Raw genomic sequence first — 16,655 nt, 5'->3', positions numbered from 1 at the left:
TCTTGGTGACTGGAAATAGATGACAATTCTGCAGTACCAGAATTGGTGAAATTCATGCAGTCTGAAGGAGTCTGTGAGGCTTGTTTAATTTGAGATCTTTGTCCCATTCCGTATCTTCACAAATTACCAAAGGCACTTAAGAAGACCAAATGTGTTATTCTCATTTAATCTCTTCTCCAGGTTGAAGTGTGGCTGAATCATGTACTAGACAGCATGAGGGCTACTGTGAGAGACGAGATGACAGAAGCTGTGATGGCTTACGAGGAGAAGCCAAGGGAACAGTGGCTCTTTGACTACCCCGCCCAGGTATCTGCCTCTGCTTCTCACCTCCTCTCAAGCTGATGCATGGGAAAAAGCAGCACTTGGCTTCCCTTTTAATCCTGCTCTTCTCTTCTTTTAGTAATGACCTCTGCCTGTGCATGGGGAGGTTTCTAGGCTCTGCTGTGCTGATCAGGAGGGAGGAAGGATGAGTTGTCCTTTATTCTGATAATCTCCTGATGGAGTTTCTAGGCTGAGCTCTATGCTCTGATTTGGACTCCAGGGAGGATAAGTTATTTGTTGGGTTACAGAACTCAGGGGTTTGGGTAGTGCCTGCTGCATCCTGTGGATCTTGGGAAGTCTGTACATGCAGAGGAGCAAGCGGTGCAGCAGGAAAACAAGGTGGTGAGTACTAATGAGAACAAAGAGCCCCTCAGATGCACTTCTGACAGCCTTGTGGTCTCTTCCTCCTCTGCTGTGTCAGGCCTGTGAAAGGTGCTGATTTACTAATAAGTAGCTGCTAAGTGTGTCTACTACTGATATGATGTTTTAAATGAATGTCAAATGGGCAAATCCCTGTTGTCCTGTCTGCTGTGACTACTGTATGAAAAAATACTTAATTTCATGTCATGGATACTTCATCCTTGATCTTTCTGTGGAACAGACACTCTTGAATGTAAGGAAGCTCTGGTGTTTTCTCTGTTACTGAGCTAGCCATTTCCCTAGGTGGCACTTTCCTGCACCCAGATCTGGTGGACAACCGAGGTTGGGATTGCCTTCGCCAGGGTTGAAGAAGGCTACGAGAATGCAATGAAGGAATATCACAAGAAGCAAGTGACCCAGCTGAACACCCTCGTTACCATGTTGACTGGGCAGCTCTCCAAGGGTGACAGGCAGAAAATCATGACCATATGCACCATCGACGTGCACGCTCGGGATGTGGTGGCAAAGATGATAGCACAGAAGGTTTGTGTTCACAGCTCAGCATGGCCTTGTGTTGAACGTTGGAGTGAAGGTTACAGGAGTGACAGGCCAACCAAAGGCCATTGAGCTCACTGCCTGTCTTAGTGGGAAATGTATGACTAAATTTACTTCTACAGTATGTTTGTAGTAAAGAGGCAGAAAGCCTCCGTAAACCTGCAGTGCTGTTCTGTATCATGACCATGCAGCACCAAGGGTGACCTCATTAATGTTTATAAATATTTAAAGGGTGAGTGTCACGAGGATGGAGCCAGGCTCTTCTCGGTGACAAACAATGATAGGACAAGGGGTAACGGACACAAACTGGAACACAGGAGGTTCCACTTCAATTGGAGAAGAAACTTCTTCTCAGTGAGGGTGACAGAGCCCTGGCCCAGGCTGCCCAGAGAGGTTGTGGAGTCTCCTTCTCTGCAGACATTCAAAACCCGCCTGGACGCCTTCCTGTGCAACCTCATCTGGGTGTTCCTGCTCCGGCAGGGGGATTGGACTGGATGATCTTTTGAGGTCCCTTCCAATCCCTAACGTTCTGTGATTCTGTGAAGGGACTTGTTTTACTTGCCACAGATTCATATCGGGAGTGAGAGTGTGGCACTGTACCCTCTTGCCGAGGCATGTGTAAGTGGATGATGGTGGTGTGCTGGAAGGCTGTTCAGTGCAGTCTCAGTTATGGCTTTATAAAGTAAGAAAAAACATTCAGGCTTTTCTTTTTGTAGCCTCCTTGGTCTGGTGTGAGGCCACAGGGACTCCTTTGGGACTCCCTTGTCCTGCACACCTCTCCCACACTACTAGCCTGTGCTTGATACTGTGCCAAGAGTCCAGCTGTGCAGGTGGGTTGGAAGGTGCTCTGAGTGCACTGGTTTGTGGCTCTACCTTCATCTTTGTCTACTCAGAGGCAGCCAGCCTGCTCACAGGGTTTCTGGCTTCAAGGCTCAGCTGGGCTTAATAGTGCCTTGGCCTGATTTGTGTTGAAGCAGTTCTGCCTGCTGGTTGTGAGAGAGCACTAGCCATGGCTGTCTTTGTCCCCCTGTCCCCAGTCTGTTTTCCTGGTGCTGTCTGTGGCCCCTTCCCTGTCTAGACAGCCTCTGCTCCTTCTCTCTGTTTGCATTATAAGAGCCTCCTCATGATTGCTGCTTCTTAAATGTCCTCTTCAGGAGCCTTTTTGTGTTGCTTTATCTTTTGCGTATTTGCTTTTTCCTCTCCCACCAACAGGTCACTGATTTTGTTCCTCCCCTGTACTGATGGGAGATAAGGACGTGAGATTTCTCAGTGTGCTGCAGGGAGGTGACCTTCCTCACCCCACCTGCCTTGACAGTGAAAACAAGTCCATCCCTGGTGAAAACTTCACTGCAGTCACCATTTTGGCACTTAAGCTGTGTGTGTCTGGCATCCCTGGCCTTTCTGTGATGGTGCTTGTGGGTATGTTGCAGGTGGACAATGCCCAGGCGTTCATTTGGCTGTCACAGCTCCGGCACAGATGGGCAGACGAGGAGCGACACTGCTTTGCCAACATCTGTGATGCCCAGTTCCTGTACTCCTATGAATACCTTGGCAATACCCCGCGGCTTGTGATCACTCCACTGACTGACAGGTAAGTACCTGGGAAATGTTGTCATAGCTGGACTTCACCACACAGTCAGAGCGAGCTGCCAATCAAAGATGGATTTAGTTTTGTCACTGGCATCCCTCTTGTTCTTTCTTCGTGGCCCAGAAATCTGGTGGCAGAGCTCTACCTCTCACCTGCTTTGTGATTTGATTGGTGGTGTGTTCTGGGATATCTATGCCTCACATCCCAGGGTGGGATTCAGCTCACAGATTAAGATGCTGACCTGTTGGTGTCTGCTTGTGCATGGGTTACCCACACCCTATACAGCTGGTGAGTCTAGAAAGGTTTCATCACATCTTGATGTAGACATCTACTGCTTGGTTCATTTGTCTCAATGGGGACACCTAGGTGATCTGAGATGCTCTGTGTTGTCCCACCTTGCTTCCAGCTGCCAATCCAGAAGTGTGCAAGCCTCCTGTGGACCCTTGTCGTATCTTTCTGTCCTATGTGACATTTCAGTGGCCAAGAGCTTCTCAGGTGGCTCTAGTCACCCACATTAGTCAGCTGAGCCAAGATACCATGCATTATCAGATTTTGCTGGCCATATTGACTACAGCTGTGTGGCTTATACTGAGAGTAATGGAAACCCATGTGTGGGCACCTCCCTGATGTCCATCATCAGCATGATGGAGTAGCTTGCTGATGCACAATGGGGCTGAAGCATGATGAAGTTTTCTGCAGTGTTGAGAGGGATCATTCATAGGCCATCTGAGCATGTTTCTGTCAGTGATAGGAAAAGAGCTGCTTTGGGCTGAAAAGCACTGGGAAGCAAGAGGAAGGTCTTTCAGAAAAGCCAACCTTTTCCCATACTATGTGGGATATGTCCAGTATGACTGAGCAGTATGAGGTTTCAAAGAAAGCACAATACTGGATATGAAGAGGTTGGCAGACCCTGGTGGAAGGTGATAGGTGTCTCTTGGAGAAAGCACAGCTGGGCAGAGGTGGTAATTAGTGCCCAAGAGGACTCAGTTTACACATGCACTCTGCCCATATACTGCTTACAGAAGGAAGGCTCTCCTGAGTACATTGCACTGGTGCTGTTCTTTTGCAGCCCAACAGTGACCTGTTGGACCAAGTCTCAGTCTCTTTTCTTCTTTCTTACATCCTTTGCTGTTAAGATGTTACATCACCCTGACCCAGTCGCTGCACCTGACCATGAGCGGAGCACCTGCAGGCCCTGCAGGCACTGGCAAGACGGAGACTACAAAAGACTTGGGGCGAGCCTTGGGCATCATGGTGTATGTGTTTAACTGCTCTGAGCAGATGGACTACAAGGTACTGCTCCCACCCAAGCCACAATGCTATCACTTGGGACTGGTGATGTTTGGGGCCCCATGAAACCTAAAGACTGGAAGTAATCTAACTGAGATCACTGTGATCCATTACCTCTCCTCAAATACCAGCTACGTTCCCTTCTGCTGGACACCTTTTTCTCCTCCCGTTTCTTCTCCAAGACTTGCACAGAGTTCTTTAGGAGGCAGAGACCTGAACTGTCCTCTCTGCCTCATTACGCCTTCCCTTTCCCTTCCAGAGTTATATTCCAAGTGCAATTCTTAAAAAATTTTGGCCTGTTCAATTGAGACTGAGGCTGTGCTAGTACTTCAACCCTGGTCATTTCTTCTTGGCATGCTCACAGGCTGGCAGGCTCTGGCATGGGAAGGGACCTGTCCTGGATTTCTCAGGATCCTCTGCCAGAATAAGTCCAAAATGTGCTGAACTTTCAGCCCCTGCAGAAGGCTGAATTGTTAGGCTGAGTCTTGTTTTCTGCTTGTCTGGCATGGTACAGTGATTTTGGTAGCTTCAGATCATATTTTATTCAACTTATGGGCTCTCCCAGGAAGCTGGGCCGTCAGTAATTCAGCACAGGTGACCTTTAAATGAAACTAGTGCACAGATACACTGAGAGAGGGCAATTAGCAAATCAAGTGGCAAACTGTGCAGACCTATAAATATTATAATTGAGTTGTGCCTGCTGTTTCCATGCACTTTTCTAAATACCCACTATAGACTATAAATTGCTATAAATAAACAGGCTGGGAAATAAAATGCATTTTTAACTGGAGTTTATTTCATTTGTGATTTCACTCTTGTAATTTGCTGTTATTTTTATTTTTTCCAGTCTTGTGGGAATATTTACAAAGGCCTTTCCCAGACAGGAGCCTGGGGCTGTTTTGATGAATTCAACAGGATCTCTGTTGAGGTCCTTTCTGTGGTTGCTGTACAGGTTAGTGGAGAAATGCTCGTAAATAAATACAAACAAGGCAGAGCCATGCTGCAGTCTTTGGAGTAAGGGTAAATATGGAAAGTGAATGTTGCCGTTTTCAGTTCTGTGTGTAGGCAGCTGAGGGATTACATCCCAAGATTAATCACATGAATATCTCAGCACTGATTAAATCTAGCAGTTATGTGCTACAATTTGTTTTGTCACTTCTTTTCTTCCTCTGGTTACAGTATTTGTGTTAAGGCAGTTCTTTTGTAGCATCTTTTCCTGCATCAGGATACACCATGGCTATGTACCCCTCCCCTCCCTCCTCCCCTCCCTCCTCCCCTCCCTCCTTCCCTCTTTCCTTTCCTCTTTCATTCCCTTTTTATATATATGGCTGTAGATTTAATTCCAGTGTCTGCAATGAGAGTTCTGCAAAATGGATTTGGAGGGTATTCCCAACTGAATAGCACAGTTCCTAGGAGGAATGTGTACAGCCCCATGGGTGCAGCACTGTGCTCCTGAAAGCTGGTGTCAACTGGGTGACACTTGCTAGCTGCAAGCTACAGCAGATCTGCAGCCTTTGCTTATGTGCTTACCTTGGATACCCTGATAGCATGAGATTAAAGCTAGAAGATAGCTATTTGAGCTGTGCCTGGCTATGCATAGGTGTTTTTCCTGTAGAATTATTTCTCATCTCCTCCGTAGTTTAACCATTCAGTGCATTTTGTTGGTGAGTCTTGTGTGAAGCACAGCAGCAGTCTTTGGAGAAGAGCTAGAAGGGAGACTGCCCTCTCGTGCTAGAGAGTCCTGTTCTCTTGTGCTTATATATAATCTGGCACTTTGCCTCCTCCTTCACTTTCTCTTACGGGCCCATGAGGAAATCTGGAATTATTTTATACAAGGGAAAGGACTGCAGGAGGAGAGGCGTTGCATACCCTGGTTGTGCACGCCCAATGGATGGTGAAGGAACACCTAGGGTAGGTGCTGCTGGTGTGAATCCTCTCTGGCAGGGGCTGAAATTTGGGGCAGCCCAGGTATAATCACGAGGCAGCAGGATGAGAACAGATCCTGGTACCTCTTCTGGCCCTTGCTTTGAAGGAGACCTGTGTCTGAATGTTGTCCAGATCCTAAATCTCATTGGTATCCTCTGAAAATGCCAGGTAAATCCAGCTACCAGGGGAGTTTGAGCAGAGGGTGGGTGCTCAACTGTACTGTCCAGACCAAGACACCTCTGACATGTGCAGAACTGAAAGTTTTGAACCTTGAGATCTTCGCTTCTGAAAACTGAGGTACCAAAGTATCTAAGTTCTTCTGAACCCAAGTGTCAGCTGAGTGCAGGTTTTAGGATGCCAATGTCTGACTGAGGTGCTGAATTTTTCCTAGACCCCCTTTTGGGCTTGGTATTACAGAAAGAAAGATCTAGAGCTCAGAAGTTTCTATACTTTTGTTCAATGTTTCAGTCAAAGACATTGTTCTGAACCCCTCCATGGTCTCTTGACTCCTCTCGTCGCTTTTTCACTCATAATTGGTTCCTTACATGACATCCCAAAGAAGCCCCAGGCGGGTGTAGGACTTTATGTATCATGCCCTCTCAATTTCTCTTCCATCAGGTTCTAGTTTAAAGTTGTCATTGAAAAAAGTCTTTGAGGATCTTAAAATAAAAAGGGAAGCTGAACAAAAGAAGCCCAGATATGACTCAACTGCTAATGGTTCCCTCGCTCCTGGCTGGAGCACAGCTTCTGAAGAAAGCTGCACAGTTGTCATTCCATCATCGTGTCTCCTGGCTGCTATTAGGAGTGTAACCATGGCGATGTTTAATTGGCTGTCTTAGTCATGCAGCTAATGTCGATATGGTTCCTTGCAGAGAAAAATCCGATTAATTGCTTAGCTTTAAGATGGCAAACAGCAGTAAGGTTAGAGTAGTGAATATAGAGAGATTTCTCCCTCACTGAAGTTCCGTTTGCAGAAAGGTCATCTAGCTTTAATAAACTTGCTCTCTTTGGAAGGTGAGGAATGAGAACAAAGTTGCAATCAGGCAAATATAAAAAAAATAACATTAGTGAGTGAAGATGTCAGGGGAGGTTTTACAACTTCTGCCTTGTTGTTTTGGTTTTAATTTAAGCATCTGATGTCCCAAAATCTTTAAAAATTATATCGAGTGATCAGTTTGCAATTGAGCTGAGGTGAAGTTTACTGGGAAATGCTGTTCCTTTTCTGGGCCCAATCGAGGAACAGAATAGGCACAGGACAGTTTTGGAATGACATGAAGAGTGTCATGTGTGAACAGAGGTGGAGATGGGTGAAGGGAATCAGTGGCCCAAACTGTGTCTCACTCTTGGGAATGCATTTGATTGCTGGCTGTGGATGCCTGGACAGCCTTGCATCTTGTCTCACACATCTGGCCTCCTGCTAGCTTGAGAAGTTCAAAGAGATTATTTAGTCTTTGGCATTTTTTTGCTGTGAGATGTGCTGAGAAGTATCCCACAGGGGATATCAAAAGCCAAGGTGGGATGCAAGCATGTTGGGGCAGTTTTCTGCTCTTAGTTGCTCTTCCTGACCCATGCCCATCATAGTCTTACAGAGAAAATGTGCAAGTTCTTGCAACTCCTTGGCACTTTTACTACCCAATCTCTTCAACTCTCTTTTCTGCTCTGTCAGAGTTTGATTGGGATAGGAGATTGATACTGCCATACAGATTTACCCCAGACAGTGTATAAAGCTTTATATGGTCAGTAAAAAAACCCGAAGCAATACAGTGATACGACCTGCTCATCATGTTGTCTGATGCATTTTTAATAACTGAGCACTGATACTATAATATTGGCTTTGTTTCTAGGTGAAGAGTGTGCAAGATGCAATACGGGAGAAGAAGAAATCCTTCAATTTTCTTGGAGAAGACATTAACTTAGTACCCACAGTAGGCATTTTCATCACTATGAACCCTGGTTATGCAGGACGAACTGAACTACCTGAGAATTTAAAGGCTCTCTTCAGGTGAGTTCAGGTCAGGGTTTGTGACCTGTATTATAAGACTGGCAGAAAGTGCCTTTTGGAACATCTAGACTTGACTTCATTTCCTTGGGGAATTCACTTGCATTGGGAATTCACACATAGTTTCTGCCTTGAGCAACAAACCTGGGTGTAGGAACGCACAGGCAGGGTGAAGAAGCTCTGGCCCTTCTGATGGGAAAGGCAGTGTGTGAAGGAGAACTGGAAGATAAAGCTGCAAATCCACCTTCCCTAAGACCTGTAGTCAAGAAATACTACTTTTGCAATCTTTTCTCACCTCTCTTTTCAGGCCATGCGCGATGGTTGTGCCAGACTTTGAACTGATCTGTGAAATTATGTTGGTGGCTGAGGGATTCATTGAAGCCCGGGCATTAGCCAGAAAGTTCATTACTCTGTACCAGCTCTGCAAAGAGCTCCTGTCCAAGCAGGTGAGCCCACTTCTGTGGCTGGATGGTACAATGAAGCCTGTTGATTTCCAAAGTCAGCAGAAACATGGCATTCTGCCACTCAGCTCCATGGCGAAAGTTTCACAGCTTTTATTTAATGACTCCATTTGCACTAGCTGCTGAGAGAAGAGAAGGTTTGTGATCAATGAAATTTTCAGACTGCTTTACTTGAGGATCCATAGGTCCAAAATAACCAGCTGCATTAATTAAAGCGATTTTTCAGTGGGCTCAAATGACACCATGTTTGGGGTAGTATTCAGTGACCCTTTGCTTTCCAGTCTCTTAGTTTCTATTGATTATCCTGCCTGCAAGGGATTTATGATATCTGTCCCTCTCCGAGTTCAGCCCAACAGTTCCAGGTTTTGTCAGGTACTGACAAAGTAGGGTTACTTTCTGTGCAAAGTAAATCAGATTTTTCCTTGTCATCATTTGCATAGATCAGAATTGGGTCTAGAGAAGAGCTGAATCAGGACTCCAGATGGGAAACCTGATCTTGGCTGTGCCAGGATGATGCCTTGTCATAGAAACTTTGTGCTGTGCCTTGGAGGTCTTGGTGTAAGCTGTGGCCTCCCACACAAAGCAGTCAGCTATCAAGCTGTGCTCTGAAGAGTGTTAACAGAGTAGAATTATAAAGATTTGTTTATTGGCTTGAGAGTTCCTCCCATCTAATTCTGTTGTCCTTTTTTCAGCAATGCCTTTACTGGCCCCTGCTTGGTGGACTTCCTCTGAGACCTAAGACCTTGTAATCTTGTGATGAGCAGGATGGAGAAACCTGGGGATTTGAGGCCTCGTAATGGACTAACAATCATTTTACTTTGGTAGCTCCTGCATATCCAAGGGTTCTGTTGGATTTGCTTTAGCTGCTTCATGACATAGGTGAAACAAATTGCTTAGGTCTCCAGAGCACAAGTCCTACTACTGTCTTGCTGCCAAATGTGAGCCCATGAAATGACATGAAAAGCTGAATTAAAAGAGTATTAAAGAGTCAAATAGACTCTTTAATACTGTCCCTGATGGGAATATCACCTACTGAGATGGAAATCAGGTAACTCAGGCTTGTGTGGGTCTCTGGCCACAATACAAATAACAGATTTGGATATATTTTCAAAGCCAATTTGTCTGGCAGTTTGGAGATGCTAGTTCTTTGCCCTGTATGGTGGTGTATTGTCTCAGCGTAAACTCATTCCTCCTTTTTTCCTTTCCCTTGTGTAGGATCACTATGACTGGGGCTTGCGTGCTATCAAGTCAGTGCTAGTTGTTGCTGGCTCCCTCAAGCGAGACGACCCAGAGAGACCTGAAGACCAGGTTCTGATGCGCTCTCTTCGTGACTTCAACATCCCCAAGATTGTGACTGATGATGTGCCAGTGTTCATGGGGCTGATTGGAGATCTTTTTCCTGCGCTGGATGTGCCTCGGAAGCGTGACCTGAATTTTGAGTCATTTGTGAGACAGGCTGTGCTGGACCTCCGGCTGCAGGCTGAGGACAACTTTGTGCTCAAAGTAAGACGAAGGAATCTTCTGCTGTACCTACATCACCATAAAATCATTAAGGTTTTCTTAACCACCTTTGCTTCTACAAAGAGGGTTCTGCACAATATTCACTTTGCAGGCAGACCTTGAAGGAGGACTGTCGGCTGTGTTGGGTCTGATGCAGTTGCATCTGCCACTAAAGCCAGCACTGGCTCAGTCTCTGAGTTTATAAAGGGGATAACTCTTGTAGGCTCGTGAAAGTGTGGTGCCTGGAGAGCAGGGCCTCACTGGCTGAAGGCAGTCAGATGTCCATAGTTCTGGAGGTTTGTCTGCAGGCCGAAGATTTCTACCTAATCTGATGATTAGAGTGGCTAGACCAAACTCAGCGTCAAATCTGCTTGTGCTTTGGGTCACATCTTTCTAGAGAAGAGCTATTTCGTAGATCTGAACTTCAATTTGGCATCTTTGTCTAATATTTGGGAGTGTTTTTCTCAGGTGGTGCAGCTGGAGGAGCTACTGATGGTCCGGCATTCTGTCTTCGTGGTGGGTAACGCAGGCACAGGCAAGTCTCAGGTGATGAGATCCCTGAACAAGACTTACCAGATAATGAAGCGACGTCCTGTCTGGACAGACCTCAACCCCAAGGCAGTCACCAACGATGAGCTTTTTGGCATCATTAACCCAGCAACAAGAGAATGGAAAGATGGTAAATGTTTTTTTGTATCTGAATCTGTAGATAAAAGAAGATATTTTTAATAAACTTTTTATATGCAGGTCTGCTGCTCACAGCCACGGGACAGTTTGTTGTTGAAAGGATGCATAGGATGTTTTAGCTTTTTGATATTCAAATGGGAAGTATAGCATAAGTCTACTTTAACCTTTTAACCTAAGAATAATTCTAATGACCATTAATACCAACACTTACCAGTTCCTAAATGGGGCAGGCAGTTTTTCGGGTTTGACTGGACTGGTGGTGGAAGAGAGTTCTCTCATGTCCTATGGTGTGCACTGGGCCCACCCAAAATGTGCCATCCTCAGGTTTTCACTGCTGGTAACACACACAGAGCAGCCTTAAAATGGTGGTTTTCCAGTGATCTCAAAACAGATGGTTTTGCTGCCTGATCTCTGGTACACCAGCATTTCCTAGTCTGTTGATCCTGACTACTCGTGAGGAAAATAAGATGAGCATTTAAAACTTGCTGAAAGACTACAGAAAACTGGAGTGAAAATGTTCAGTTATGACCAATATGTAAAGGCAGCTTTGATTTACGTGTGCAGCTGGTTTGGGAGGTGTGGGGGAGGTAAGGGAAGATCTTGCCATAAATCATCCTCGGCCAGAAGGCCGCCAGGAGATGAGCTGTCACCTACCTCCCCTGGCCTCCGCCATAGACCTCCCCTGACCCCCTGCTTTGCTCCAGTGCCAGGGTTAACTTCTTTTTAATTGTAATTAGGGACCCTAAATCAAAGTGACAGAGGAAAGCGTGGGATACAACCTGAACTCTGCAGACTGGCTGCAGCAGTGACTGCAGATTGAGGACTGTGGTGGCACTGAACAGCAGGAAGGACATTTTACAGGTGGCTGTCCAGTGGTTTCTAGCCTGTCACTCATTTCATTGTCAGGAGTTGAAAATGTTATACGTGTCAGGTGGTAAAAGGTCCCCTAAGGGAACGCTTCTCCTCTAGAAGTGTTTTTTGTAGACCCAAACTCTTCTTTTAAATCCTATAAATGCTTGGTGGTGTGGACACACAAAGTTGGGAGAGAGGCACTTTTCTCTCCACTGCTGTTGCAGTATATAAGAGCGAAGCATTAATGCTCTGAGACAGTAGCTATTTCTGATAGTAATTATGTTGGAGCAGTTTCCAAGGCATATGATCAACATTTGAAGAACTGAGTCGAGACAGAGACAGTGAAGTTTTTGACCCAATCTCAGAACTGGAGTTTCGAGTGAGCTGTTCTGCATTTGTTGTGCACAAGCTTTGTCTTCAGTCATATAATGCCACTAGCTGTTCCTGATCTGGATCACAAAGAAATAGCTTGTCCTGGAGGAAAAAAAAAAGTGTGCTTGTCACAAATCACAAGAAGAGAGTCTTTTTTTTTTAATGTTTGCCTGATGTTTTTTCATGAAGACCAGCGTCTCCCTAGGTATTTTCACGTGTAGAGGAGAGCGATAGTTTTGTGGAGTTTTCATTTGCTCTGCAGTACTGCTGCTCTATTCCCAGCCTTCTTGGTCTTCTTAAAATTCATTATTTACTCCCCTCGAGACACTGTATCCTCTCTGTCTCCTTGATTTTACTGACATTTTGTTCTGTCATTCAATGTCATTCTGTGCTTGTTCTCCCCTCAATCTCACTAAAGCCATGACCCAGTGTTTAATGCATCTTGATTTCCCTGATAGCTACAAAAAAACATTCCTAAGAATTTCCAAGGCATATTCAGATGGTTTTCTCTGCATTGTGTAATACATGCCTTCTTTTGCCTATGTGTATCTGGTCCTCACTTCTCTTATCCCATATGATTCTTGGTAGGAATGAAGCTCATTTGTAGGTCTGCAGTCATTTTCAGTGGTGGTAACTGATAATGTTGTTTTTCTTCAAAGCAGACTACACCCATATTGTGATATAGTAATATTTGTGTACAGATAAACAGAATTTTGAATGCATAAGATGAAAGTATTAGTTAGGATAATTTTTAGTAAGATGCTGTAGAAAACTGTTAGAGCTGGCGTCAACACTTAAGTGTTCATCAAAATATTCCTGTCACCCTCCCAGGACTGTTTTCATCAATCATGCGAGAGCTGGCCAACATCACACATGATGGTCCCAAGTGGATGGTACTAGATGGAGATATTGATCCAATGTGGATTGAGTCTCTTAATACTGTGATGGATGATAATAAGGTAATGAATATAAGTTAAAAAAGCAGGTATTCTTTGACTGCATGAGATGATTCAGTCTAGGAGAAAAGCAGATGCTGAAATAACATCTCCTAGAATAATAAAATTGTGTTTCTTCAGATATACCAAACAATATTGCATAAAGAAAATGATGCATGAGGGAAATAGCTCACAGCATGTTTTCATTGGAATTTCCCTTTCCTGGAGATGTGGGCTTATGAGTAACCACAGATGTCCTAACCATAACTTCAGGCCCTTTAAGAATAGAGTTATAATCCTACACTTTTGTCCCCACCCTAAGGGAGTGCTGTTCATTCTGGGTCATGCAAGAAAGAGGGCTCATTCTACTACCTTCTAGAAATGGTCTGCTTTGCCTCGAGGAACCAGGCTGACAGCAACCAAGCTTTTTAGTGCAAAGTGCTTCTGAATGCTTTTTATTCCTATTCCTGGGGGAGACATCAGTGTGTCTGTCTGTCCATCTGCCACATGCAGGTGCTGACCCTGGCAAGCAACGAGAGAATCCCTCTGAACCCAACAATGCGACTGGTCTTTGAGATCAGCCACCTGCACACAGCCACTCCAGCAACTGTGTCCAGAGCTGGTGAGTCTTGGCCTGAGCCTCACACTGGGATTTTGATTTTGCATGGACCAAGTGGGATCTAGTGCCACTAACCAGTCTTTTGTTGGACAACTTGGTTCCTATTGAAAGTACTTGACCTGAGATCGCAGGTGGACAGAGTATGTCCCTGAAACACAGACAAACTGAGGATCCTGACCCCAAATCCATATGTGGAGCTGTCTTCATCTTAGAGATTTACCCAGAGGTATCTGACCATTGATGGTGATCATGGCTTCAGCATTGCTGAGAGAGTGTTCCTGTTATGCAAAGCCCTGTATGGACTTGATGAGGAGAGGTACAGTCCCTATTCCAAATAGCTCCTGATCTTCTGGAGAAGTGTATGAAGTATGGAAGAAGGGAATGAAGGTGTCCCCTAGTTTTACACACGCAGAAATGGGGCCCAGAGCAATAACATGACTCAGGCAAGACCATGTTCTGAATTTGAGGCAGGGTCATGAAAAATGTCCTGGTTTCCTGAGTTAAGTCTCTCGACTGTTAATGTTTCTACTCCACAGTGGGGCAAGAAGATGGGGTAGGCAATGGTACACCCAGGCATATTTGACAGTTGTGTGAAAGTAGCTGAGGAACTCTGTTGGACGAAAGGAGTAGTCTCTGCTGTGTCCTTACTGTACGTTCTCTCTTACCCTGGGTCTAAAGGGATCCTGTACATCAACCCATCAGATCTGGGCTGGAATCCCCCGGTGAGCAGCTGGATTGACAGGAGAGAGATCCAGTCTGAAAGAGCCAACTTAACCATTTTGTTTGATAAGTACCTGCCGATTTGTCTGGACACCCTCAGAACAAGGTATCCGCTGAAGAGCAATTGTAATTCTGCTGGGAAGTGCAGGGTGACACTCGCTACTTTCCATACCAGCTGTGTTGTGCTGGGGTTGTCATGCTCATGGCCCTTCTTGGCCCTAAAAACCCTAAGCATGATTGTCTTAAGCTTTGGGTAACAACAGGGTGAGGTGGGAGAGCTGACATTCCTGCCCATCCTTTGTTAGTCAGATCTGATCTTGATTTGATTCTTCTTATATTTCTTGTATCAGTTCTCTATGTCTTGGAAAGTAAATCCAGGACATCCTAAAGAGAGAGTTTTTCAGCCTCCTGAGTCCCCTCTATGAGGTTTTTTTCAGTACAACAGATTTCAGACCACAGCTGGAGGAAAGTTTTCAGTATGCAGCATGGAAGGCAAAGGAGAAGATCCTCTTTTTCTCCTCTCCTGACTTCTTTTTCTGCCCTCAGTGATGGGAAGGAAGTTGGTGTTTGTGGGAGAGGGTGAGATTTGCTCTGCCAGCAGTTCCCTCTTGATTTTTTTTTCCTGGTGCATTTGAACAAAATTAAGTCAGTCTGTGTGGGCATCCAGCCTGGCCATGTTTCGTGGTTGGACACCAATCTAATGAACATGAAGAATATGTATATTTGGAAAGGTCCTGGTACTTCTTAGTTTGAGTTAGCATTTAAGCAGTGCCCACATAGAAGTTGTGTGGTTCTTGCTTATCCTCATGGGAGACAACTCTCTTACTCATACTGTGGTGAGAACTGACTGAAGTAGAGTACCAACAAACTTAAGTAAGGGAGATTCTCCCATCCTCGCTTGTTTCCTATAGTTGCAACTTCATTAAAAAAAAATCAGTGTACAGTTGAGCATAGAAGTTGTAGACAAAAATCAGAATGGGGTACTGTCAGAAAGGGCTGCATTAGTGAAAGGCAAGGTCTTTGGAAGTCGGATTTAGGACCTTCCTAGGGAGCTGCTCCCTGGGGGACCAAGCTGGTTATAGTTGTTGCCGGCAAAGTCCATCGGACGTTCTCCACTCTATTTGCAGAACATTGTGTCAGACTGTGAAATCCATGGGATTAGCTACAGGCAACCCTGAGCTGGGTATTTTGGTAGCTTGCTTAATTCAGAAATTGTAGAACTAACCTTTCAAATAGCTATAATTACTTTATGGAGGACTTCAGTGCTGCTACAATAGTAGTTTGGAATTCTGTAAGTGTAGCTTAAATGAATGTAAAATGGCAAGATGAAAGGGTTTATTTTATTACTCCTCCATTTGACCGCTTTTGAACTCATCGTGTTCACAGGAAATCTTTGCCTTTAGCAAGTCTTCCATTTTACTTCTTTCAAGAAGATCAAAGTTTTAAAACGCTTGAAACTTCTGATTACTGTTATTACCTGCACATATGCTGGGGCCAGCAGATCCAAGGAACAAGTGAAATGCTAGTATTCTGAAAAGGCATTTCTATAGGCTTGTCTTCTGGGGTTGTGAGCTATTGTGTTGCTGGACCAAGTTATATTTCCTGTGCTTTCAATTTCCATCCCTTAGATTTAAGAAGATTATTCCCATTCCTGAGCAGAGCATGGTTCAGATGTTGTGCTACCTCCTTGACTGCCTCCTGACGGAGGAGAACACACCACCCGACTGTCCCAAGGAGCTTTATGAACTTTACTTTGTCTTTGCTGCTGTTTGGGCCTTTGGTGGATCAATGTTTCAAGACCAGGTAAGAAGGAAGATGTCACTTCAGCATCTTTACACAGGCTTTTTTGTCTTGGGTTTGGATGTTTTTGGTTTTGTTTTCTTTCCAAAACATAGTGCTTTATCAGTAACGTTGTTTTCCTGAGCCTCTCATACAGGTGATAATAAACAAGAAACCTGAACGCAACAATTCCTTTCACAAAGGAATAGCATCTATCCAGAGTGTAACACCACAGGAGAATGGCTGAGGGGTCAAGTGATAAAGGGGGAGGAATGTTTGCTTATTCTGACACATTTCACTGGGGAGAAACATGAGATTAATTTATGAAGGCCCATGGCTGTGCATAATGTGATCAAATTAGGACTGACATCACATTAATGTATCAATGGAGCAGCCTTTCAGCCATCTGACTGACATGTAGATGTTGTGCTGTAAAACACAAATCAGCTGGTGCTTTGTCACCACTGGCTTTTATTAAACACAGGTGGATGTCAAGAATTTGCTCTCCTCAATTTCTGATAGAAGTCCATAAGAAAGAGGAGTGGTCAGCAGGGCAGTATGGGCTTATGTGCTTCCGCTTAAGTGGGAGTAGGCAGTAGCTCTACTCTTTGAAATGCTCTTTGCTGGGAACAAGCTGACAGGGTTGAGGCTGGTGGTTGCAGGCACTCAGCTTGAACTCCTCTCTGTGTAG

General features: G+C 44.9%; 1 protein-coding gene across 1 annotated transcript in view; it reads left to right on the top strand.

Moving 5' to 3' along the window:
- Positions 1-16,655, top strand: part of DNAH9 (dynein, axonemal, heavy chain 9) — a gene marked incomplete at both ends in the record, with an annotated part of 117,268 nt that overhangs the window by 20,944 nt on the left and 79,669 nt on the right. Inside the window, 13 exons of the mRNA XM_010193929.1 lie at positions 181-306; positions 985-1,224; positions 2,667-2,827; positions 3,961-4,117; positions 4,962-5,066; positions 7,885-8,042; positions 8,347-8,485; positions 9,716-10,003; positions 10,469-10,679; positions 12,743-12,870; positions 13,360-13,468; positions 14,144-14,291; positions 15,814-15,988. Of these exons, the coding sequence (XP_010192231.1) occupies positions 181-306; positions 985-1,224; positions 2,667-2,827; positions 3,961-4,117; positions 4,962-5,066; positions 7,885-8,042; positions 8,347-8,485; positions 9,716-10,003; positions 10,469-10,679; positions 12,743-12,870; positions 13,360-13,468; positions 14,144-14,291; positions 15,814-15,988 (2,145 nt within the window). The remainder of the gene's footprint in view (positions 1-180; positions 307-984; positions 1,225-2,666; positions 2,828-3,960; positions 4,118-4,961; positions 5,067-7,884; positions 8,043-8,346; positions 8,486-9,715; positions 10,004-10,468; positions 10,680-12,742; positions 12,871-13,359; positions 13,469-14,143; positions 14,292-15,813; positions 15,989-16,655) is intronic.

Source organism: Mesitornis unicolor, unplaced genomic scaffold (genome assembly GCF_000695765.1).
Source record: "Mesitornis unicolor isolate BGI_N332 unplaced genomic scaffold, ASM69576v1 scaffold12131, whole genome shotgun sequence".
NCBI classification, from domain to species: Eukaryota; Metazoa; Chordata; class Aves; order Mesitornithiformes; family Mesitornithidae; genus Mesitornis; species Mesitornis unicolor.
This window is presented reverse-complemented; position numbering and strand designations above follow the sequence as displayed.